This window comes from Wyeomyia smithii, chromosome 3 (assembly GCF_029784165.1).
Source record: "Wyeomyia smithii strain HCP4-BCI-WySm-NY-G18 chromosome 3, ASM2978416v1, whole genome shotgun sequence".
In the NCBI taxonomy this organism is placed as follows: domain Eukaryota; kingdom Metazoa; phylum Arthropoda; class Insecta; order Diptera; family Culicidae; genus Wyeomyia; species Wyeomyia smithii.
Window position 1 is genome coordinate 249,399,210 of NC_073696.1, and position 25,153 is coordinate 249,424,362.

General features: G+C 38.7%; 3 protein-coding genes across 11 annotated transcripts in view; 1 reads left to right on the forward strand and 2 right to left on the reverse strand.

Annotated features, from left to right (window-relative positions):
- LOC129730981 (very-long-chain (3R)-3-hydroxyacyl-CoA dehydratase 2) lies at positions 1-1,640 on the reverse strand. Its single transcript, XM_055690653.1, has 3 exons — positions 1,386-1,640; positions 1,208-1,328; positions 1-1,143 (listed from the first exon to the last, which is right to left on the reverse strand). Exons 1-3 carry the CDS (start codon positions 1,454-1,456, stop codon positions 637-639), a joined length of 699 nt encoding a protein of 232 aa, XP_055546628.1. The 5' UTR covers positions 1,457-1,640; the 3' UTR covers positions 1-636.
- Positions 1,641-2,427: 787 nt separating this feature from the next.
- The window catches only part of LOC129733131 (60S ribosomal protein L30), a 279,602-nt gene continuing 256,876 nt past the window's right edge, over positions 2,428-25,153 (reverse strand). For 2 of the 4 annotated variants that reach the window (XM_055694728.1, XM_055694729.1), the window contains exons 2-4: positions 3,153-3,206; positions 2,946-3,091; positions 2,428-2,666 (exon numbers count right to left, since the gene is read on the reverse strand). In XM_055694728.1, coding sequence (XP_055550703.1) covers positions 2,483-2,666; positions 2,946-3,091; positions 3,153-3,173 — 351 coding nt within the window. In that variant the 5' untranslated portion in view covers positions 3,174-3,206 and the 3' untranslated portion in view covers positions 2,428-2,482. Of the gene's footprint in view, positions 2,667-2,945; positions 3,092-3,152; positions 3,207-3,295; positions 3,386-18,408; positions 18,419-25,153 lie in introns of those variants that run through there. The other 2 variants (XM_055694730.1, XM_055694727.1) reach the window with 2 other exon arrangements.
- LOC129733130 (YTH domain-containing family protein) overlaps positions 16,119-25,153 on the forward strand; it is a 62,120-nt gene continuing 53,085 nt past the window's right edge. For all 6 annotated transcript variants that reach the window (XM_055694721.1, XM_055694722.1, XM_055694723.1 and 3 more), the window contains exons 1-2: positions 16,119-16,997; positions 17,094-17,118. In XM_055694721.1, the coding sequence (XP_055550696.1) occupies positions 16,977-16,997; positions 17,094-17,118 (46 nt within the window). In that variant the 5' untranslated portion in view covers positions 16,119-16,976. The remainder of the gene's footprint in view (positions 16,998-17,093; positions 17,119-25,153) is intronic.

Here is a 25,153-nt window from a genome sequence, read left to right on the forward strand (position 1 = left end):
CCGATGTCTGAAAAAAGGAAGGTCCATATTACATTTAAACTTAAAAGTAAAAGTATGATTGTGAAAAATAATCTTGTATCAGGCCGTTTATCCATATATTTTTTTAAAGCTATAATTTACAGCTTTTGGGCTTTATTTTTAAATGAGTCATTACCATTTGCACTGTAGTGTATCGTAACACGAAAAAATGCATCATGATAGAAAAAAAAGATTACCTAATCAGACTTAATCAGAAAATCCAAAATAAGATACCATTCCAATAATACCCGGAAACTGTACAAGTTTATTTTAATACCTCACAGTCAGGAAATTAATGGTACAGGAGGATTGGGAAATAACAAAAGCTAGGCCATTAATCGGCCACAAAATTGGTTAAAACGTTATGCGTGCGGTAAGCGTGATTAACTAAAACAACCCTTTTCTTAGTATTAAGTGTGCGATTTTATTGAATTTCAAATTCCTTCACCTGGTATGGTTGCAGCCAAATGTGCATGCGTGGAACTTTTTAACAGCAGAGTGGTAAACAGAAAAACAACCCTATCCGTAAGTTTTACTAGCTTCGAAATGGAAACATGTAACAGTCTATCGTTGCCCTGAACCGAGTATATAAAGGGACCCCCCTAACCCATATTCTGCTTATTTAACCTTTTGTTTGCCGGTGGCCGCGGACTGGCTGCCACCTCCGAGGATTTTCCGCCGCTGGGCGAACATATGCAGGTACATCTGGGGGAACAGTGGAATGTACAGCAGCATTATCAACCATAGGAAGTAGAAGTAGGAGAACGTGAAGTTGTACACGTTGGGCATTTCGATGCTCCACTGTTTCGATTCCCGCACGTAACTCTGGGCCCAGAAGAAGCACAGCAGTTCACCGGTCACTCCGATCGGATAGAGAGCAATGAAGGTGGTGTACCGGAGGAAGATCAGAATGTGCGGGACGGCGTTAACCAGGTTGAGCGCGTAGTAACCGTAGCGGATGATTTCGGTTACGGCCCATGCTAGTAGAGCTAGCGGAAGACCAGGAGATGACTTTCCCGTGGGAGTGGCCATTACGACCCCACAGACGACCATTACACGAGAGAGCACTTGGAAGGTGGTGATAACCGGATTGCTTGGCACGATCCGTGTTGCTGCGTGTACAATCTGTTAGTGAAAATGAATGTCTCAAAAAATTAAGAGAAAGTAGAATAATGATAAGTTTACTGACCTCAAGGACGGCTGCATTTTGGAAGATAATCACGGTTGTTCCCAAGTAATCCCACAAGGGCTTTCCGTTGCCTTTGTCGAATGTGTAATAAGCCACCAGCTGGTAAAGCATGTAAGACCAACTAAAATAGATTGATCCCGTTAGACTTAAGCGAAAGCAGGGCGAAGACCCAACTTACCCGACAACCATCAATCCATTATACGCAATTAGGTATAACTTCACCAGCGGGGAGGGTTCTTTGGGAGCCATTCTGTGAGTTTGTTATATAATCGCACTTTTGACCTTACTGAGAAACAAAAAACTGGAACTGAACACCAAACAGGGGAAAGTGGCAAAGCAAAGCACAAAAATTGCTGCTCTTTGCCTACCTGTGCGCGATTGATTACTGGACTCGTGTGTTGACACGGCGAAGTAACTTCAGCAGGTTCATTCGAATTGTAAATAAAATCAGCCAAAGCAGCAACAAGGAATCGGAAAATGTCATGTCATCAACGTCATCGAATGAATTTTGAAAACAAAATGAACATCATAAATGACAAGACGATCGACTATTGAACTGAGAAAAATATTTATACCTACTATTGTTGAAATTTTATAAAGTAAAACATATCCGTGAAAAATATAAAATAAGAATAAAATTATTCAACGCGTTATCAGCAATTTCGATTAACAGACTACTTAGCGGGTTCAAACACCTGCGTGCCGTTCTCTTTTCTTTTAATTTTATGAACTTTAGAAAGATATTAATGAATGTTTGAGAACAAAGGTGAAGTTAAATATTTGAACAAAAATAAAAATACAGGTGTATGATACTTGTTTAAATTTGATCCGAATTATGACGAATTTGTTAACCAACAGCGGAAAAATTTTAATTGCTAACATTACCACTGCCTCAATAGTTGGAGAATAAAACCTGTCAGTTCAAATCGGCTGATTTAACTTTCAAACAAGTGTCTATAATACAAAGCCAAATTACAACCCTCGTCAAGTTTCAAATACATGGTCGAGTTGAATCAACTCGACTTCTGTAATAGCACCCTAAATTGATTATTCGACAAACCTCAGACTGAAATTTAATGTTAGAAATTTCAAAGTTTCTGAAATGAATATTAAGTCTATCAAAACCACTCTCAGTGAAACAGTATTTCGAATAAAGAGTAAAAATTTCCACCAATTACAACTTCCAATGATTGAGACATTTTAATCTAGCCGCAATCGTGTACATCGTAAACCATTTATTGAATGTCAACAAACGCTTTGCCCACCGGTTTCGCCTCACTGTCCAGCAGCCTGAGCCTCCGGCAGTGTTCGGATGATATCCGAATCGCCGGCATCGGTAATCGACAGGGTGCAAACTCGGAAGTACTTTCCGCAGGCGGTTCCCAGCTCGATATTGTTTCCGTTGTAGTGGTGCACACCGGTTTTTGCCAGCATAGCATAGTACTCGATCTCGGATTTCCTGTACGAACCCGGAAAACAAAAAAATAAACCATAAGTATCCCCCGCAAGCTACTCACCGCTCGTCTCCGCAAACCTGTTCACGCGATCTTGGAACCATCCGGCATGTTCTTCGGTCCTTTGGTTGAACCTGAGATTACTCCATAGCTTTCCCCGTCTTTTGGAAGCATACTTCTCAGTGCGAAGACTCCATATGGTTCCAAAATCCGATTACGGTTTAAGCGGGGAATGGGCTACTTCTCGGTAATCTGTCCATTAAATGGCCGCCGGAATACTTTACCTGAGGTGTGGAGTGTTGTTAGCAATAATGATCAGTTTTGCCTTTCCCTGTCGAAGAGTTTTCAGGGTTTGCTTGTAGCCCAGGCAATATTTGCCGGATTTCATCACCAGCGCCAGGCGAGAGTTGATGCTCTCTAAAGCTTTTTTCTAAAACAACAGAAAGCAATGTTAATGCACGTGGTGAACCTCAATCGGAGAACGAATTTACCTGCTTCTTTGCGGTAACCATGATGCCAAAACAGTTTTACGCGTTAGGCGACGGCTGTAATGTTTAAGGAAAATGATTCAGTTTGATAAGATACACTAAAAAACGGAAAGAATCGAAAAATCGCAGCTTTCAAATTCACTTACGTCTGAACTTCACAAACACCGGATGACGAAAAGAAAAACGATTTGTCGCGCATCGAGCAGTTACCAACATAACAGTGCGAAGTAGCTGTCAGATCACTTTAGTCAAATATATCGATATACTGTTGCAGCAAAAAAAAAATATATATATATATATAGGCAAAAGATGCCATTTTTGCTATTAATTTAATTTTTTGAAACACGACTCATTTTTGAGAAGCAATTGAAAAATGCTATTTTGGGAAGGTATAGGGCCAAAACGGTTCGTTTGATAAGGGTGACGTCTTCGACAAAGTTGTACTAATTTGTCTTTCCAAAAAAAAATAAACACAAAAAAATTTTTTTTTGAAAAACAAGTTTAAAGAAGAATTTAAATTTTTCTTATTTTTAAAGACTACTAGCTGATTCCCGGCCCACGTTGCTGCGCCATTAAGTTTACGACGACAACCGCATATCTCTCAAATATGCATAATATCAAACAAATATTAATACATATTACTAATATGTATTCTACCAAAAAACCGGTTTTCTTGAATTATGTTTCTACAATGTTCCAATTCCTAACAAAATGCTAACGACAGAAACTTTAAGGAACGTTCTTAATGAACTTAGTATTAAGTAGATAATAAACTTAGTATCAAGTTTACTATTTTGGCTAGGAATAGCTGAAGTGTTGTACTAATCTTCAGTCATGCAACACGTGCAAAAGGACCCAGGTGCCAAACGGAAACAATTTGAAATCTGTTATTTCGATTCAAAATAATTTGTGGAGTGTTTTGCCAATAAAAGGGTATTTGAGAATAATCACCAAGAATAAGTTCTAATACAACTTCTCACTCCAAACACCAAAAAAAATAGCTCTCAAGGAAATGTGTGGTGACCCTGTAAAGATTTAAAATTCCATCTGGGGTCAATTTCCGGCTTTTGGATATCTTTGCGGTTTGGAAATATTCATGGTATTTGAAGATTTCTGGCTGTTCATCAGAAACTGGCAGTCGCTGCCTTGGAATTAGCGAACCTATACATTAGAGAAATAACAAGACACTCACCGTTAAGGCAACTGTCAACATCAAAACGGGCGATTTGTATCATTTTGCATTGCCGTTATCCGTTTTGATGTGGACAGTTGCCTTAACGGTGAGTGTCTTGTCATTTCTCTAATGTATAGGTTCGCTACTTGGAATATAGGAATGGAACTGAGCTCTGAACTCTGAACATCATTTTCATTCTAGAAATAACCATACTGTGTGGTATTTGGTCATTTTTTGCTGTATTCCAGCAACCGGAAGTCACCATCTTATATTTCAAAATGGGGTCTGAATTTGATTTACCGTCTGTGAGCATCATCTCGATTCTGGAATGAAAATTTTTGGCTGATTTCCAGCAACCGAAAGTTGCCACTTCGGATTTCGAAATGGCATTTGGTGTCGATTTTTGGCTTCCGGGTATCATATTGATTACGTAAATACCCATATTGGGTGGTATTCAACCTTTTCCAGGAACCGGAAATCGCCACATTGGATTTTCAAATGGCGTCTGGATTTGATTTCCGGCCTCTGGTCAACATTTTGATCTCCAAAATACCGGTATTGGGTGGTGTTCGGCCATTGAAAGCTGTTTTCGGAAAGCCGAAAGTCACCACGTTTGATTTCTAAGTGGCATCTGGATTCATTCTCCCATATCCGGGCATGATCTCGATTCCGAAATGAATATTCTTGGTCTTTTTTCCATAACCGTAAGTTGTCGCTTCGGATTAAAAAATGGCGTCAGGGGTTGATTTTTGGCACATGTGCATCATCTCGACTACGGAAAAAGCCATTTTGGGTGATATTTGGTGATTTCTGGAAACCGGAAGCCACCATTTTGGATTTAGAAACGGTGTCTTGAGTTGATTTCAGATCTCTTGGCATCATTGCTATTACAGAAATATCCATATTGGGTGGTGTTCGGTTATTACAGATTGTTTTCGGAAAACCGGTAGTCATCATGTTGGATTTAAAAAAGGTCTGTGTCGGATCTCGGCCGCTGGCTATCATTTCGATTTTCAAAATAACCATACAATCTAGTATTTGGTCATTTTCGGGAACTGAAAGTCGTCACCCTGTATTTCATTCCGGTTCTGTGACGACTATTTTTGGCTGTTTTCCGGCAACCGGAAGTTGCAACTTCGCATTTCAAAATGGCGTCTTGGGACGATATTTGGTCATTTTCGGAAACCGGATCTCTTGGATTTAAAAAGGAGTCTAAAGTTGAGTTTAGGTCTCTGGGCATTACCTCGATTCCAAAAATACCCATATTGGGTGGTATTCGGTCGTTTCATGCTACTTGCTGGAAACCGGAAATCGCTATTTTGGATTTCAAAAGTAGTGTCCACGCTCGATTTTCGGCCTCTGGGTATCATTTCGGTTTCCAAAATAACCATAATGGGTGGTATTTGATAATTTTCTGAAACCGGAATCGCCATACTGGATTTCAAAATGGCTTCTAGATTTGATTTCCGTACTATTCTCTACTATTCCGTCCCAGTACTATTCTGCTTTGAGAAATATTTATATTGGGTGAACTTGGGCCATTCTAGAATGTTTTTCAGAAACCGGAGAAAGTCATCTTGATATCTTGAGTTGATTTTCCGTCTCTAGACAAATCCTCGGTTCCGAAAATTGATCTCAAAATCTGATGGAAACCAATATCATGAAAATACCCTTCAGGCTTAAAATCCCTAACAATTAAATTGAAATGATTATAGGAATTAACGATCTCTACTTTGCAATACGAAAAAATCGCTACCCCTACTTTCCCTTGCACACGCTAGTGGAATAAAGTGACATTAATCAAAAAACTCCTAGATCAGCGGTTCTCAACCTGGGGTTCGCGTACCCCTGGGGGTACTCGAAAGCCTTCAGGGGGTACCATAGTTCAATTTGAAACCTAAACAAGACTACCACAACATGATCTACCACAACATGATCTACCACTACTCTCTCCTACTCTGCGAAAACATTCCAAGCCAGGGGATACAATCGATATGAAAAATATCGCCAAGGGGTACGCAAATAAAAAAAGGTTGAGAACCGCTGTCCTAGATGATCAAGATGAACTATTAGACGGTTCAAAAATAATAAAGGTTATCGTAGCTCCCCCTCCCTTTAACTACGCATATGAGATAGATATAATATAAAGTAATTGAGACATATACGCTGCTATACGACGTGTATTTACCGAATTATATGATAATCGGTTAGGCGGTTTAAAAATTAGTAAAGGTTGACAACATTCATCTCCCCCCTCATCCCTTTTCTTAACTACGCCACTGAAATATAGCAAAGTCTCAAATGACAGAGATATGTCCCCAAACCACCTCTTATACTTAAAAACAACTGTATATGAATTTTCTTGATGAGCTTTCTAGTAATTTACAAATAATGAAATATAATACACCCTCCTCCTTGCTACGCCACTGAGATACAGGAAAATCAATGTTATTGAAACATATTTGGGAACTCACTTATAAAAATTTATGTTTATTATGTGTTTAGGAGTTTACAAATAACAAATATTTGCTCCCCCTCCCTTGACACGCTCATGGAATAGGTAAAATTCAAAGTCATTGAAATACATCAGCTACTATAGATTCTACATACTGAAAGGTCCAGCAGTTTTAAAATCATCAAAGCTTGACATTGTTAACCTCATCCCCTTCCCTCATCCTTACAACGCCTCTGAGATACAAAAAGGTCGTCGGACAGTAACGTAGCAAAAATACATCTTAGACTCAAAAACATCTGTATATAAGTTTGCACGGTTATCGTAGAGGATGTTTTCACGTTCATGAAACATAAATTCACCCCCCCCCCCCCTTGCCTACGCTTATGAGATAGAGCGAAACTAATATTTTAGGATTACTCCCCGTGCTCGAAAACCCCTATGTACAAATTTTCACGGTAATCGGTACAGTAGTTTTTGAGTCTACAGGGAACAGGCAGACAGACAGACAGACATTCGCATTTATAGATATAGATAATGCAAGTCAAGCTGTTTTTATTTCTATTTCAAGCAGTAAATGTGGAGCTGACGATTGAAAACGATCGCACGTCATCATTTACTCAGTAGAGAGTTTTGTTTGGTGGCTGGCTTTTGTTTCGTATCTCTCACGTCGCAGTGGGGTTTACTGCATCAGTAAGAGATCGAAAAGCGCCTGTCTGTTGCCGTCGATAAAGTGTGCAAGCGATACAAAAATAGCTATTTAGCGAGGTCGTCTTATACGTCTTGCGGTGGTGTAATCGGAAACGCATCTGACCGGAGATTAGAAGTTGTGGGTTCAAGTCCCACCTGCTGGACTATATTTTTCGTAAATTTCTAATTAACTGTTTCCCCAGCTAGTACATTTTTCAATCGTCAGCTCCACATTTACTGCTTGAAAAAGAAATAAAAACAGCTTGACTTGCATTATAGTCATTAAAAATAAGAAAGATAAATGTTTCATGACGGACCCAACACGTCAAGATGTTGCCGTTGGTAGAGACGGCAACAGACTGGCGCTTTTCGATCTCTGACTGATGCAGTAAACCCCACTGCGACGTGAGAGATACGAAACAAAAGCCAGCCACCAAACAATACTCTCTACTGAGTAAATGATGACGTGCGATAAAGTGTGCAAGCGATACAAAAATAGCTATTTAGCGAGGTCGTCTTATACGTCTTGCGGTGGTGTAATCGAAAACGCATCTGACCGGAGATTAGAAGTTGTGGGTTCGAGTCCCACCTGCTGGACTATATTTTTCGTAAATTTCTAATTACCTATTTCCCCAGTTAGTACATTTTTCAATCGTCAGCTCCACATTTACTGCTTGAAATAGAAGAATTTAAAATTAATTGGGTTGTTTAGCTATATCATTTTTGACGTAGAATACGTCTTATGGCAACAATTACAGGGACCGAATTTCAATACAGGGATCCAATTTCAAAACCGAAAACATCGAGAGCGTCACAAAAATTGTTCAATTTCAAACGTTTTAAACCAGTCAGTTTCCAACCAATTTCTGTCATTTTTGCAGCAATCGATTGGAAAATCGTTTAAGCACCCGTCCAAATGCAGAAAATTGTATTGTATTTAAGTGTGTTGTTGAAAGTTGCTTTACTGCCTGGTAGTAACGAATTCGCTTGGCGGAGAGTTGTCTGATCTTTTTCGTATTTTCACTCCTATCATTAAACATGAGCAATGAGAAAAAAATCTAACACCTTGTAAACAAACTTGTGGAAATGTAAAAACAAATGTGGAATCTGTCAACATTAGTGTTGCCAAAACTCCAGAAATCACTGAACTGATGTAATCAGAGCGTTTCGCAAATTACGAACATGCATAAAAAGTTGGATAGCGTCGCGACTCGCCATCATGGTGCGTGAATCCTTTCGAAAACTCTGCCTGCACTACATCACATCACAGACTACATCTGCAAATTTTTGCAAGGTAAGTGATTTGTATCACGTAAAAGAATCGAATTTCGTCCTTCACACAGAAGTGTAAGCACGACGAACGAAGCATAATATATGTTGTACAGAGTTAAGCGCTCGAATCAATTCAATCATTTAAAAAAAGGTCAGCTTAGCTTTGTAAATGTTCAAAAGTAGCGTTGATATTTTATCTCATTCACACATAAGTTGAGATGTTAATCATTAAATCATCTCGCGATGTCAGCTGCCTGCAAGAAACACCGCCGTTCGAAGTCGGCAAGAATAAACGTTGTGTACATTCTATAATAATGCAACGCGTTCATTTTTTGTCTCATCAAGCAAAGCACTCGACGTTATGTGCAATAAAAACATCACCCGAAAACAACACATAAATACACTGCCGCTGAACACTGATATTGTATGCACGTATGAACCAGAGATGCCAGATGTTTCTGAAAAATGTCTGCAACTGCTCGAAAAACCGAAAAAATGTGCTCGAAATCTGAAAAAAAAATCTACCCGTGATCCGAAAAAATTTCACTCGCGCAGGCAAAAGTCTGTAAAAATCTGCTCACATTTTAAGAAAATCTGCGCAAATATAAGGAGACTCTGACGAAAATCTGCAGAAACCGAGGAAAAACTGCAAATATATGCAAATCACTAAAAATCTGCACACGGACTCCAAAAATCTGCGTTTTGCAGACAAATCTGCACATTTGGTATCCCTGGTATGAACACTGCTTTTTTCGTGTTTCGATGAATCAGCTGTCAAATTGCATGTAAAATTGATCCAGTGATCCAGCTAATGCTGGCTTCACTTATGTTGTACGTAAACGTCAGTGATGCCACCGGGTTGTGCAGCGCCACCTACGTTGCAAACGAAAACTTCCATATCTAATATATGCATTAAATATCGATACCAACAAATTTTAAAATATCGATACTTACCGAATTGCGGCTAGTATTGTACAATTTCGGCATTTGAACTTGAAACAGAAAAGCGCTGCAACTATTTATTTCACTTGGGAATTTGGTTTGGGATAAAAAAAGAAAAAAGTATATAATAATATTATGAAATAAGCATGACAATTAATTGTTTTTGTTTTTTATTATAGAATGAACTACAATTATGGACCCCAACAACGAGGCGGAGGAAACTCGCGGGGCGGCCACTTCGCCTCATCGCGCGGTGGCGGACATTGGCGGTGGGTTGCTACGCCACGTCCGCCCAGCGCAGAGGCGAAGTGGCAGTTCCAGCAGCTTCAGCAAATGCTGGGACAGGAGGCTGCCGAGCAGGAGGCTCGGCACCAGCAAATCATGACCATACTTCAGGACATACAAGCTGCTGTGCGCGGTAATGTACAGCACCCACACCCACATCAAAAATAATAACGAATAATTTTATGAATTTGATTAAAACGTAAACCTAAATTTATTAAATTATTATATCCGAATACCATATGTTTTTCGCTTCCTCTGCTGCTTGTCTACCTTGACCGTTATGTACTTGGCAATTCAAATACACGTAAGACTCGGCAAGGTACCCGGGTACCCACCAGAATGAAATGCTTTTTTCTTCTTTAATTCCTGACCGATTTTCGATCTTGACCCGTAAAAAGATTGAAAAAATTGTCTATTTTTATTATATGGGACCTAAAGAGCCGTAAATTCGGATCTTAGGGACCATGTCTAAGATCAGAAATCTGCTCTGAAATGGCCATTTAGGAAAACTTATTAGATGGACTCAAAACGAATGAAAATCAACTCCTGAAGTGATTTCATGAATTTTGATAACAATATTGGTCGGTTTTATTGACAATTGTACTCATTTGTCTCACCGGAACATGCTCCCGAGGATCCGGGTATACAGGAACCAGATGACCACTGGTTCATGTCGAACTCGGATTCTAAAAGATCGAAAATCGGTCAAGAAATGAAAAAGCAAAAAGAATTTTATTTTGTGGGTACTCGGGGCTGCTATAAACAGTATGATGATGGGTAATGGTTTATTTCCACTAGTTAGGAGCATTCCATGAGTTTCAGCTGGCTGAGTTGAGGCAATCTTCGTTTATATAAGCAATGATGTCTGAAACGGCACCCGGGTTTTCTACCGAGTACATAACGTTTAAGGAAACAAGATGTTCCCTTGTTTTTCCGTTTGCTCATGATCGCAAATATCAGACTGCCCTCATGGCCGCAAATATCATACTCCCTCAATGTCATAGTGTTTTTTGAGTAGCCTAGGATCTTAGTTAAGTTTTCAAAATAGTTTGATTAATTTTAGCTTGGAGTGAGTTTCACAATTCACGATAGGGTTGGCCATGTATAAAACTGTGGGGCAAGCTTTTTTTATCTCGTATGTTTCTTGTTCCGGCCACTGCTTATTGTATGTGCTGCTTCCTGTTTAATTATTTCGCGAAACATTTCATTCAGGCGAAATATTTCATTTTTGATAGGTAGAAATTGGGTAGGCGAATTCACCCAAAATTCAAAACAAGCATGGAATTCGGCTGGCAGAAAAGTTAGCAGATCTACATATTAATTTCACTGCCTCTAAAATGAAAGTAGTCCTAGCTGTTCAGACTATAAGTAACAGCGTCGCCAGAGCGTTAGTTTTCTTGCGTCGTACGGAAAAAAAACTTCGCAGAGAGCAGTGGAACAGTTCATTTCCTTGATATCTTCAATGATCTTTTCGATGTTTTAAACAGCATGACCGATGGCGCAGAGGGGTTCAAAAAACCTTTAAGCAATTATAATTTCGACCTTCATTATCACGCTTTTCAATACATTGAAGAATATATTCTCTCAATTACATTATCTGATGGGACCCCCATTCTATTTTCGCTTAATAAGATCGGATTTTTGGGAATGTTAATCAACATTCAAACTTTGCGAAATATATACGAACAATACTACGAAGATTCCGTCTACACAGATAGTACGCTCTGTACATATCGCCTGAGCCAGGATCATATCGAGTCTTTTTTTTTTGGAGTCATTCGTGCGAAAGGCGGTTCGAACAATAATCCGAGCGTTAGCCAGTTCAAAGCTAGTTATAAACTGATGCTTCTCTAGAACGATGTTAGCTGCTCATCGAAAGCTAACTGTTCTAATGTTATTGAGACAGAACCGCTAGCTATGCCAGCAAAACAAGAACAGTCAGCAACCATTGACGCACCAGAGAAACGTCACCAATTACATTGCCTAACAAATCAACCGTTGACTACGACACTTTTGTGAACGATGACTATATAATCGCCTCATTGACTAGAAGTGCCCAGAAACTCCACACGAAAATGATAACCACCACCAAATGTAGTAATTGCATCGAAAATCTTGCTAGAAATGAAATAGGATCAATACTATCGATTTGCATTAGCAAAAAAAAAAATCGATTTGCAAAATAGCAGAATTTAAGCGAAGGAATTAGAAGTCAATTTAGCAGTCGGGGAATTTATTTTCATCACTTACAAAAATAAGACTGGCACATGAATTTCTCTGATAACATTACTGTAAAATAAAAAAAAGCTCCGCCTATCTCTTAGAATGTACATTTTCAATAGTTAAGAAAACTCATTAAGAGGCCGAAATAGAAAGAATGATGGCCTAAGCCGTTATATATGATCAAATTACCTCCAGCTCTCTCATTATGTTATTTCTATACCATTCACTTATTTTTCGCTTTCCCTGCTGCAAATATTGTCTGCTTAATGAACATTGAATGCTTGACCACCTTCACCATCGACATTAACATACCATCGAGAAATTGTGCGAGTGTGGGGAAGAGTATTACTAAAAACCTTTCGAACGTAGTTATAAGCCCTTGGAGAGTAAAAGTGAAGTGAAGTTGCAATTTTCCGTTGTGAATCGCTGTTGTGATTTTAACTCCATGAATATATCATTTTTTGATGAATATTCCTAGATTATATGAGTACAAATAAATGAGAAAATAGATAAGCTCTTCGAATTAAATGTATTTTATTAGCAGAGGCGTCTCGTCCACCTGTTCAACCTGTTCATAGGACAGGTAGACAATCTCAGAAAAAAGTAATTTTTTCACATTTGTAGAATGGATGAAGAATCATCGAAGGTAATTTATTTGTAATTTCAATGTTATCCCGTTATATTTTATTTTCTACATAGTGGAAATTTATGCATCGTGAAGAATGTAAACTGATGGGCTACACTTCAGACTACGCCATACAACTCACACGCAACGCAACCCACACGGCCACACGCAATAATGACTACCGTTTGTTCAGAACTTTCACCTGAACTAACCGTCGTTCAACACTTCTCTGCGGGCAGGGTAGACGCAGTCATTTATGCTCATCACTACTAATGCGACGCCTCGCGTAAAAATGACATTTTTGGTTCAAACTTTCTGCTGAACAAAACCGATGTCAGCGAGAGAAAACATTCATTACACACCACCTCTCTTCAGTGTCTGGTATTCTGTTTCGTTATGCCTTTCTGTTTCTTCTCTCGACGTCATTGAAATTTGAGAGAGACCACGTGGCCGCGAGAGTTCGCAGATCCATCTTCAGAGCTTGCGTAGTGCAAATAAAAAACGAGCAAATTCATTCATTATTTCTGTCAATGTGGTGGAATTCTTCCGTCGATGTATAGTTTCATTAAAACCTCTACACCCATTTTGTTCATTCGAAAACTTGAACCTCGCATAGTATACGTTTGTCTCCTTACGCGCTGCTTTCTTTTTAGTTTAAAATTTTAACATCGTCAAAGGAAATGCTTTAGCATTGAACTTAAATTTGATAAACTAAGATCATAAACATAATTTTAATTATCGTTGGACAAAACCTGAATGATACTGACATTGCATATCACAACGCCATCCGTCGAGCGAATTTTTCTAGTTCTTCGACGGATCAAGAGTTATTCACGACTAAAACCGATCATTGAAAACCATGATGTGATAAATGTGGATAAAGATATCCTCTATGAAATGATGCAGATATCATTATTCTACGAGAAAATTATCGGAAAACTCGCGGTCATAATAGACCTTAGAATTTCTTTGCCATATAGATAAATGTAGAGAGATAAAAGTTCTCGAAACTGTTATCACGATACTGTTATTTCAGTGTTGCAAATGTTGATTGAACAGGTAGACCACTTGGTGACGCGTCGCCTCTGTTTATTAGTAAAAAAAGTGCATTATACTACAACTAACTAAAACTAATTTTGAAATTACAACTTATTTTAAAGATAAATTTCACATGCAATGGATTGTTTTCAATATCTTCAACTAGCTGCCTCGCTTGAATATTTGCCAACAATTGCTCCATACTTGCCACTTTATCATTCAACCTTTTGTTCTAAACCCGCATTCATTGTGTGCTGGGTTCGTTAAAATTGTAACTCAATTTTCGGAACTGCTGCTAACAGTTGGCCACCCGTCGTGTTTTTCGTGATGTCCCCTATGAACCGCACAGTTCCAGATTGTTTCAATGGCACTTTTTGATAGTGACTGTTCTGAACTTTTCCGTGAGGCTGCTGTGCTACAGCTGGTAGCTAGTTATGTACAGCCGATGCAGTCAGTGTGGTCGAATCAGTCGGGTTACTGTTATTAAAATTAGACCATTAAACCATAGGGTCATAAACAAGATATTCGCAATTCGTACTAGTCCTTCAAAACATTATTTCCAAACAACATTGGAACTGCCGTATTCATGAGCGTTCTTCTGGTTCCCAAATTTTTAAATGACTCCGCAATGAAATGGAAAGAACACACCCGGGCAGTTTCAAAGTTTATTCCCTGTTCCTTCATATCATCTTCAGCTTCCACTATCGACTTGATCCACTCCAAACGTCGGTCATGTATTTTTGGGAAACGGTTTTTTGAAAAGTTCGGTTTCGAAATATTATGTATGTCGTTTTTGCACGACGGTACTACAGTGCTTTTTCGCTTTTATCAACAGTCGTTTTCATCTCTACTCGCCAAATTCACGCTCGATTTTCTCACGGTGTTTTTTCGTTTTTATCACGCTTTTTCAAGAAAAATTTTGAATAAAGAATAATGTACTTCCATTTGTAGAAAGTGTATTCGAAACATCATTTTCACTTGTGCCTTGTGTCCTTGCATATTTATAGTTTTATGAACTCAATTTATTTGATCAATTTTCTGAGGCAACCAAGTATCATATCTGTAACAAATAATTTGTGTCGATTATGAGAAAAATGAACCGTGGAACACGTATTTCATTGACTTGTAAGCAAACATTACGTATTATTCGAGCAGTTGAGAAAAAAGATCTATTAACATCTCAAATAGCCCTGCGGTTTGGTCCTCATATAGCGCGAATTTAAATTTTATAAAATTTAGCGGTTCCACAATTTCACATAAACAAGCATCAGACTCTGCTAGCTATGCTAAAGAATGGGCAGTACGAATAATATTGATATTGCATGTATAATAGCCGTGAGAAAGTTCGCGAAAATGCAATAGAGAAAAGTATCTTAAACTAACCTTTTCTTGTTTTTTTTCATTTGTATCTTGAACTTATATTCCATTCAATCATAAAAGTGCATCATATTTTTTTGAGCGTGATAAAATCGAGAAAGCACTGTATGCACTTCATTTTCCACAAACTTTGTGCGATACACTACTTCAAACGTTCAAACACGAGGATAACGAGCATAGCAAAACAAAATACAGGGCGAATTTTAACAGCTGAGCTTACTGAGATGTTGACTACGCGAGCCATCGACTCAGGTCATAGGGTTGGCCGCACACGAATGAAGGCGAGCTGTCAAAAAGTATGGTGGGGTATGGTAAATTCGTTTTTGCGGTGTAGCTACTCTCGTGTTGCACTTTTTTACCTTGTAACTCCGGGAACTGTGTAGTACCGTCGCGAAAACGACTTCATAAGTGTCAATCAGCACTTTGATGCACACTTCTTTGTTGTTGCACTTACAAAATGTGCAGTCCATTTTGGTGGGAATTGCTCAATAATAAATACCTAATAAATGTTTCCGCAGTCGCCCCCTCGCTTTTCGTTTAAGCAACTTTTTTGCTGCATGGGTAAATGCATGACAGCGATGACATAAACGTCAAACATATCGAAATTTTTCCGTTCGAAATGGTTACCAACATTGCGTGACGAATAATTCAATTTTGGCAGTCTCAAAACATCACGTCGACTCACTTACTCTTTCGGCATCGCATGGATTGTTCGAGCAGGAAGGCAACGTCGGAGAACTCTCTTCTTCTTGTAACTGGCTCTCTCCAGGTCGGCCATATTGACGACGATCGCCGGACGAACGGAACAAAAGATTTTTTCCTTTCTTCTAATTACCCTTACCGTGTATGATTGCTCTCTCTCTCTCTTGCTCCTACGGTTTCACGGTTGACTATTATTTTATTCGCGTATACGTAGTCGAGTGGCTCTGAAGTGCAAGATTGTTCTGCGGTGTGGAAAAACTTGGAAAAATTGGAACGTTTTTCGCTGTTTTCCAGCGGCACTTTTTGAAAACTGGTTTGCGATTAGTTTGTGTGTAACAGCAAACACCGTAAAGTTGGTGAATTTTCCCGTTGAAATTTGAAGGAAAGCCAATCCAAACAGGGAGGAAGTTCGAAACGCAGAAAGCAGAAATTTCTTGGCTTTTTTGCGGTGGCGGACGCTCTCTTTGTCGCCTGTAGTGTTGGTAAATGTGGAAAGGTTTTGCCTTTCGATAATTATTGTTGGTTATTTTCCGGTGGAAAGTACGTGAAAAAGTGCGAAAAAGTACCGATTCCAAGCAGGGTAAGGCCTTTGTGGCTTCCATTTGCGACGAGAACGGACTCGATTACGAGCGAGAGTGGAATCCGCGGACAGGAAGTGAGAACAGGGAAATTTTTCGTTCCTCGTCTTGTCATCATCATCATCAGTGGCAGCAGCAGCACCAGTGTCAGGGGGAGTGCGGATGAAAGCTGAGAAGAAAAATAGCAAAAAGAGTGTTACGTAGAAAAAGTTGTCCATACCGTCGAGAGGCAGTCTGAATCCAAAAGCAAAAAATCGGTTCGATAAAGTGCTCTGTTTGAACGTACGAGTAAATCGGGAGAAGAAATTTTAAGCGATTTGCTTCTTGGATTTTGTGTCTCGTTTGTGTGGTGTTTACAAACTGTGTAGAAACTAAAAAAAACCTTCAAAGGATTTGTCGATTTTGATTGGGACAGAAACTTTGTTCTTATTGTTGACACCCAGTAACCGGAAGAAAATTGAATCCACCAATGTCAACCGTGTCAGATCAGGTCAGTTGTTTCTCTTCTTTGCTTAGTCAAAGAAGTAGCTTGTACAACATGATGACTAATTTTAAACCGAATTCTCTCTTGTTTTATTTCTTGCAGCGGATGAAAGGACAAGGAAATCACGGTAATGTAAACGATTTAACCCAACTCCATCAGTTTACTTTGGAACGATTGTTAGCCATTATTACTACGTTAAGCTAGTTAAGTTTTCACTTACTCACTGTTTTCATGCGGCCCGCAAAGATCAGTCGCCCTATTGGTTCGGGTCGACGCTATCATCATTGTGCAATCTTTTTGCTACGGACGGTTCGCAAACAGCAAACCTACCATACCTATAGCATACCTAGTTTGCACACCGTTATATGGATTTTATGTGTTTTATTTGCTGCTAGCGCTGGAGTCGTTCCGTTATTTGCAACTTACCTTCTTTCGTTTTTCACTTCTGCAATGTGGTTAATGTTTTACCTTTCTCCCTTTCGCTGCCTGCTCTCTACTATTGGCAACAGTTGTTATCGATGTTGTTATTTTGTTTTGTTTTTGCAAGTTAGATATTTGACGTTTCTGTCAAAAAACGGTTGAACCTTGACAAGCAAACCGATGACCGTTTATGCTTACTTTTTGTGTGATAACATTTTTAATGTTAGAGACTACATTTTTTTCTTAATCAAAGAATTAGAATTAAGTTCAAACATTTCAAAATGTTGTTTACATTTTTCACCAAACTTCATTCATAATAATGATCGTTTTTTTTCAACACTTTGCACGTACAAGAGGAAAAAAAAGAGTTTCATTCTATATGTCATTCATTAGGGTATGCTTTTATTGTACAAATTTACTTTCGTTCGGCGGTTTAGGAAAACGATTCTGTTTTTGTACTTCGAGGCAGACTTGAAGCAATAAACTAATAAAATTCTTTCTCTATTACACATTTATGGTCGAATAATGAGACGTTGGATCTATAAAATGTCTAGCATTATTCCAACATGATGGGTAAAATTGCAAGCATATTTAAACGCATTCAGCGAACTAAAGGTCCTGTGTTTGCTTACCCCTACTTGTTCACTTTAATTAGTAATTTCTATTCGTCCAAATGATACACTTAATTTACTTCCATATATCAGTTTATTGGGTTGAAAAGTCATTTAATTAGGTTGTTTTTTACAAATTATCTCTCTTTTGATTATTTTCATAATTTTTTATCGTTGATGTTGCCCGCGATTGAGCTGAAGTTAAACGAAGAATCGTAGAAGTGATGCCTGGGAGTGGTAAGTTATGATCACTGTGCAACTCCTGTTCAATTAAGGAATCGTTTTTTATTATCTCGTATAATCGTTCGAGTAATGACGTTTCTGCGTATTATAGTGATAAGTGAAGTTAGGGATACTTTCAAACAGTTTTAGAACAATGGCTACTTGTCTGAACTGGTTATAGGTCCCTCACGGTGCTCCCACAGACCGTTATTATAATAAAATGGACCAATTAATCTGAGTACGGTGTAAATACTTGGAATGTGTAGAAACTAGTTTGGAAGTTATTTCATGAAATGGTGGTTGAAAATCGTGCTTTACTATAAGTATTTCGTCGTTTGTATAGAACTTTTTTGTATTTAACGACCTTCAAAAGGGCATTACTCAAAAATGTACCGTACGATGATTTCGAAATTTTGACCAGAGATTCAGGACGTCATAACGAATCGAATGGTATACTCAGATTCTTTTGGGCATTTTTCTTATAATAACGGTCTGTGGGAGCACCGTGCCCCTATTACAGAAGACGGCGAGTTGCTCGTCTGATCAATTTTGGTATCGCAGTTGGCGTGGCGAGTCCACTGGATTTTCGACGAGTTGTTCGTCTGTCACTCAGTTGTTACCAGCCAAGTTTCACTCGCGTTGACTAATACACAGAGGCGACGCGTGACCAAGTGGGCTACCTGTTCAATCAACATTTGCAACACTAAAACAACAGTATCGTGATAACAGTTTCGAAACTTTTATCTCTCTACATTTATCTATATGGCAAAGAATTTCTACGGTATATTATGACCGCGAGTTTTCCGTTAATTTTCTCGTAGAATAATGATATCTGCATCATTTCATGGAGGAAATCTTTATCCACATTTATCACATCATGATTCTCAATGATCGGTTTTAGTCATAAATAAGTCTGGATCCGTCGAAGAACTAGAAAAGTTCGCTCGACGGATGGCGTTGTGATATGCAATGTCAGTATCATTCAGGTTTTTTCCAACGATAATTGAAATTATGTTTATGATCTATTTGCCTCTAAACTTTTCGCATGAGTAAAAAACCTATCTTTGTTCAATGCTAAAGCGTTTCTTTTGACGATGTTGAAATTTTAAACTAAAAAGAAAGCAGCGCGTAAGAAGACAAACGTATACTATGCGGACTATGTGAGGTTCAAGTTTTCGAATGAACAAAATGGGTGTAGAGGTTTGAATGAAACTATACATCGACGGAAGAATTCCACCACATTGACAGAAATAATGAATGAATTTGCTCGTTTTTCCTTTGCACTACGAAAGCTCTGAAGATGGATCTGCGAACTCTCGCGGCTACGTGGTCTCTCTCAAATTTTAATGACGTCGAGAGAAGAAACAGAAAGGCATAAAGATTACCAGACACTAAAGAGAGGAGGTGTGTAATGAATGTTTTCTCTCGCTGACATCGGTTTTGTTCAGCAGAAAGTTTGAACCAAAAATGTCATTTTTACGCGAGGCGTCGCATTAGTAGTGGTGAGCATGAATGACTGCGTCTACCCTGCCGCACTTGAAGGTGCAGAGAAGTGTCGAACGACGGTTAGTTTAGGTGAAAAGTCACAAAGAACAAACGGTAGTCATTATTGCGTGTGGCCGTGTGGGTTGCGTTGCGTGTGAGTTGTATGGCGTAGTCTGAAATGTAGCCCATCAGGTTACATTCTTCACGGTGCATACATTTCCACTATGTAGAAAATAGAATAAGGATGTTCGGGATAACATTGAAATTACAAATAAATTACTCCGACGATTTTTCATCCACTCTACAAATGTGGAAAAATCACTTTTTTCTGAGATTGTCTACCTGTCCTATGAACAGGTTGAACAGGTGGACGAGACGCCTCTGCTAATACAACATGTTGCTCGCCTCGTTAGTGACTGCTGGCAAGGCGAGTTGCTTGCTCCGTCTACTGTAATAGGTGCCACAATCTAGGATACAAAACGACTACTATTATTTCTCAGAAACTCAGTGACACCCGGGGAGAACCTTTACACCACCCCCAACGATGCTATTGTGCATGCAGAGAATAATCGGAAGCGACGAGTCGCTCGCCTGACAAGGATTTTCCAGCGAATTTCGTAGTATTTTAATATAATGTAGTCTTTGATTCAACATAAAATGTCTCGAAATATGCGACTGTAATATTTTCTAATAGTTTTGATTGTTTTCTAGTCGCAAAACTATGTCAATTTAATAAAAGAACAATAAAACTGCATGCGCACAGTACAGCGAGAAATAATCATACAAAATGACATCGCTAGAAATCTTCGCGTCGCTGGACTCACCAGCGAATTGCAGAGTAGTGCTGCATCGACAATAAATCTTGTCGAATAGCAGCACCCAACAAATACCTAGCGGCAAAAGCAACTCCTGGGGTAGGGTAGGTGAGGTCTTCTTCTTTTGGGTCTCCAGTAACCAGCCGCACTGACTTGTGCTCACCCTTATAATATGGATAATTATCGTTAACGTCAAAAAATTAACGATAATATCGATGTCCAGCATTTATCGATATTATCGATAGAATCGATAAGTTTCCCATCACTAGTTTATGCTTACTTTTTGTGTGATAACATTTTTTAAGTTAGAGACTACATTTTTTTCTTAATCAAAGAATTAGAATAAAGTTCAAACATTTCAAAATGTTGTTAACATTTTTCACCAAACTTCATTCATAATAATAATCGTTTGTTTTTCAACACTTAGCACGTACAAGAGGAAAAAAAAAGAGTTTCATTCTATATTTCATTCATTAGGGTATGCTTTAATTGTACAAATTTACTTTCGTTCGGCGGTTTAGGAAAACGATTCTGTTTTTGTACTTCGAGGCAGACTTGAAGCAATAAACTAATAAAATTCTTTCTCTATTACACATTTATGGTCGAATAATGAGACGTTGGATCTATAAAATGTCTAGCATTATTCCAACATGATGGGTAAAATTGCAAGCATATTTAAACGCATTCAGCGAACAAAAGGTCCTGTGTTTGCTTACCCCTACTTGTTCACTTTAATTAGTGATTTCTATTCGTCCAAATGATACACTTAATTTACTTCCATATAGGGTAACGGGGGTATTTTGGCCAGCTTTGGAAAGTGTTCGCACAGTTCATTAAAAACAAACACAATTTTTCAACATATATATCGACTCTATTATACCATTGTTAAAAGCTAAGTGTCTATTTTAATATACACCGTTCAACAATGCAATATATTGAAAAATATCCTAGGAATATCAAAATTTCTACGAAGTATAAAAACATATTTTGGTCCACCAAATTTTTACTTTGGCCCACCTTTATATCTAGAGACGTGTATGGAAAAAGTTCGGCCTAATTATATTTAAGACCATCATCGGTATTTTCAGAGCAAAAATAGTGGGTTTGAGGAGAACATCCTTCTGCTGTGATTTTTTGTAAATTTAAGGCATTTAAAAATGTAATGATTTGGCTCATAGCGGTTTAACAGGCATTCTCATCCAGTTTCATATAGTTAAATGTGATAAATTAAGAAGTAATTACCTGTAAATTGTCACAAGCTGCTTCTTTGTTCACGTGCAACGGCCGAACGGTAATCAAGGGAGATGTCAAAACTTGGCATGGCCAAAATATGTTTGCTTCAGAAGGAGGCAAACATATTTCGGCCATGCGTTTAATCATTTTTTCAACTTTTTCCAGCATGTTAGAGTATACAAACTGTTTCTATGACATTTTATTGATGTTACTACAACAACGAATTGTTTCAAAAGCATACATATTTGTTACAATAGCTTCCGGACGTTGACTTGTATATTACCACTTCCTCTTGACTTTGGGTTGACTCAGCCATGACTTTGAATATGTATGAACTAATTCCAAAATAACACTACTAAGAGTCAGTTTTTCGCCGAAAATTATAGTGTAGTATGATTCTTAGGTGTGTTATTCAATGTTGCATGCATAGTTTTCTAATATTCATTGGAATTATCAGATAAAATGCGTAAAATGTTACCGGGTGGGCCAAAATATGCATGTGGGCCAAAATACCCCCGTTACCCTATCAGTTTATTGGGTTGAAAAGTCATTTAATAAGGTTGTTTTTTACAAATTATCTCTCTTTTGATTATTTTCATAATTTTTTATCGTTGATGTTGCCCGCGATTGAGCTGAAATTAAACGAAGAATCGTAGAAGTGATGCCTGGGAGTGGTAAGTTATGATCACTGTACAACTCCTGTTCAATTAAGGAATCGATTTTTATTATCTCGTACAATCGTTCGAGTAATGACGTTTCTGCGTATTATAGTGATAAGTGAAGTTAGGGATACTTTCAAACAGTTTTAGAACAATAGCTACTTGTCTGAACTGGTTATAGGTCCCTCACGGTGCTCCCACAGACCGTTATTATAATAAAATGGACCAATGAATCTGAGTACGGTGTAAATACTTGGAATGTGTAGAAACTATTTTGGAAGTTATTTCATGAAATGGTGGTTGAAAATCGTGCTTTACTATAAGTATTTCGTCGTTTGTATAGAACTTTTTTGTATTTAACGACCTTTAAAAGGGCATTACTCAAAAATGTACCGTACGATGATTTCGAAATTTTGACCAGAGATTCAGGACGTCATAACGAATCGAATGGTATACTCAGATTCTTTTGGGCATTTTTCTTATAATAACGGTCTGTGGGAGCACCGTGCCCCTATTACAGAAGACGGCGAGTTGCTTCTCTGATCAATTTTGGTTTCGCAGTTGGCGTGGCGAGTCGACTGGATTTTCGACGAGTTGTTCGTCTGTCACTCAGCTGTTACCAGCCAAGTTTCACTCGCGTTGACTAATACAACATGTTGCTCGCCTCGTTAGTGACTGCTGGCAAGGCGAGTTGCTTGCTCCGTCTACTGTAATAGGTGCCACAATCTAGGATACAAAACGACTACCGGAGAAGTAAAAGAAATGGTGATATTCCAAATATACAAAAACAATAACAATTATCATGTTTCACTATTTTCAACGAGGTCTGCAAAGTTCTCAAAATTCATTTTTTGTCATGCATCGCCGTTAACTGGAGACGTGGGAAGTCAGCAAGCCGGTCTTGTGGACGGGCGTTCGACAAAGAATCAAATATTTTTAAGAGGAACGCTCATTTGAGTAACACAACGAGCTTCGAAACGGCAATGGTCTTTCTTGTCTTTTGTTGAACATTTCGCTAAAACGTACAGGGAAAAATTTGAACGACTAATGGCAGCTTCAAGAAGTTTCAGGTGTTTGCTGGAACGAACGCGAAGGAGAAACGGTTGGGTAAAAGATGAAATGGGAGCAGGACAAATCGTAACTGATAGAGATGAGTACAAATTGGCCGATAAATTTAAGTACTTACTTCGGATCATTGGTGATGCAGAATTTAACAACTGCAGCAGTGAAGCTCAAAAACGTATCATTGTTGAGAGACGTGCTTATAAGACCCTGTTTGAAGGCACGAGTCGTGGACGATGCTCGAGGAGACTTTCAAAGTGAAGGATAATGCGCTCGAAGTGTACTGTTAAAATAAGAATAAGGCGGAAGAAATCTCTGAACATGAGGCCATCATGAGGTACATTTGAACATCTAACAATTTCTTCACGTGTTCGTCGATTGTTCTAGCAGAGCATCTGTAAAGCAGTATCGAGGAAATCTTAGATCTATCCCATGGTAACGTCACTTCGGAACGTGGGTTTTTCCGTAGATAAGCATTGCATAGTTGTCAATCCGATGAAAGAATTTTTGAATATTAAGCGTCGCAGGAGGCCTGGATGTACATACCTGTGAACAAAAGTGTTCTGCAGAATGCGCAAAACGTTTATGTGAGCAACGGCAAGTTGTCACCAAGGAAAAGCGGAAGGATGCAAGGAAGTACGAGATCATGTATCAAATGGGATTAGAAAAACAGTGGTTTGGCGCACTAACGTCACTCACTCGCGTTGCGTTGTAGTAGGATTATTAGTGTGGGAGATTATTAAAGAAAGAGAATGACGCAAAAGATAGTGTTTTTCTGCTATCTTCAGTGATCCTGCTTACCGAATTCAGGTAATGTTAAATTCGAGAACAACATTCGAATTGTTGTTTATCGCATAACATAAACAGCAGAGTGCCAAAGGGAAACCACTTTTCGAGTTTCGTTTAGCAGCTGATCTCAAAAATTACCTACTTTGTTGGTTAACCGGTCTAGAGCCGAACGAATTAGAGATGTCCAGCTTCTTCTGTCTTGGGCAGCCGTTCTCCAGTCTTCTCGTACACATCCGCATATTCACCGTGTGCGAGCCCTACCACGGAGTCGACGGCCTCTTCCTGGTTCTCTGGTGAAGATAGTTTTGGCAACTCTCTCGTCAGGCATTCTGGCTACATGTCCAGCCCACTGGAGGCCTACCCCGCTGTACAATTACCTTCACTATATTAGCATGTTTGTGTACCTTGGTACAACTCTTGATTCATGCGTCTGCGCCACATTCCATCTTCCAATTTACCGCTAAGTAACGATCGCAGAAGTTTATGCTCAAAAACTCCGAGCACTCGTCGATCAGCTTCCTTCAGCGTCCATGCTTCATGACTGTAAAGGGCCACCGGGAGTATCAGCGTACTATACAGCGCTAGTTTTGTGCGAGTATTATATATATCTACTATATAAAAATGAAATTCCGTAGCGCTTGATCTTATTGATATTATTCCCTCCGTCTCTGTGGTGTACAGTAATCATCATGATTTAAAATCGTTCTAAATCAGAAAGATAGGCGGTGACATAAAGGTTTTTAAACCGGAAAATGTTCGCTGATGTTCAGGAAAGACATTAGAGAAAAAATAATAGGAATCTGATTACTAAAACTTGAGATATTATTCACAAAACTACGTAAAACATGCAAAGTTTTGACTTTTCA

What these genes read in the sequence shown, in the direction of transcription:
- LOC129730981 (XM_055690653.1), bottom strand. Translation starts at nt 1,456, where the DNA reads ATGGCTCCCAAAGAACCCTCCCCGCTGGTGAAGTTATACCTAATTGCG. An exon ending in AATGGATTGATGGTTGTCGG is followed by an intron (nt 1,329 to 1,385) that starts GTAAGTTGGGTC and finishes AATCTATTTTAG; the next exon opens with TTGGTCTTACATGCTTTACC. An exon ending in AAAATGCAGCCGTCCTTGAG is followed by an intron (nt 1,144 to 1,207) that starts GTCAGTAAACTT and finishes TTTCACTAACAG; the next exon opens with ATTGTACACGCAGCAACACG.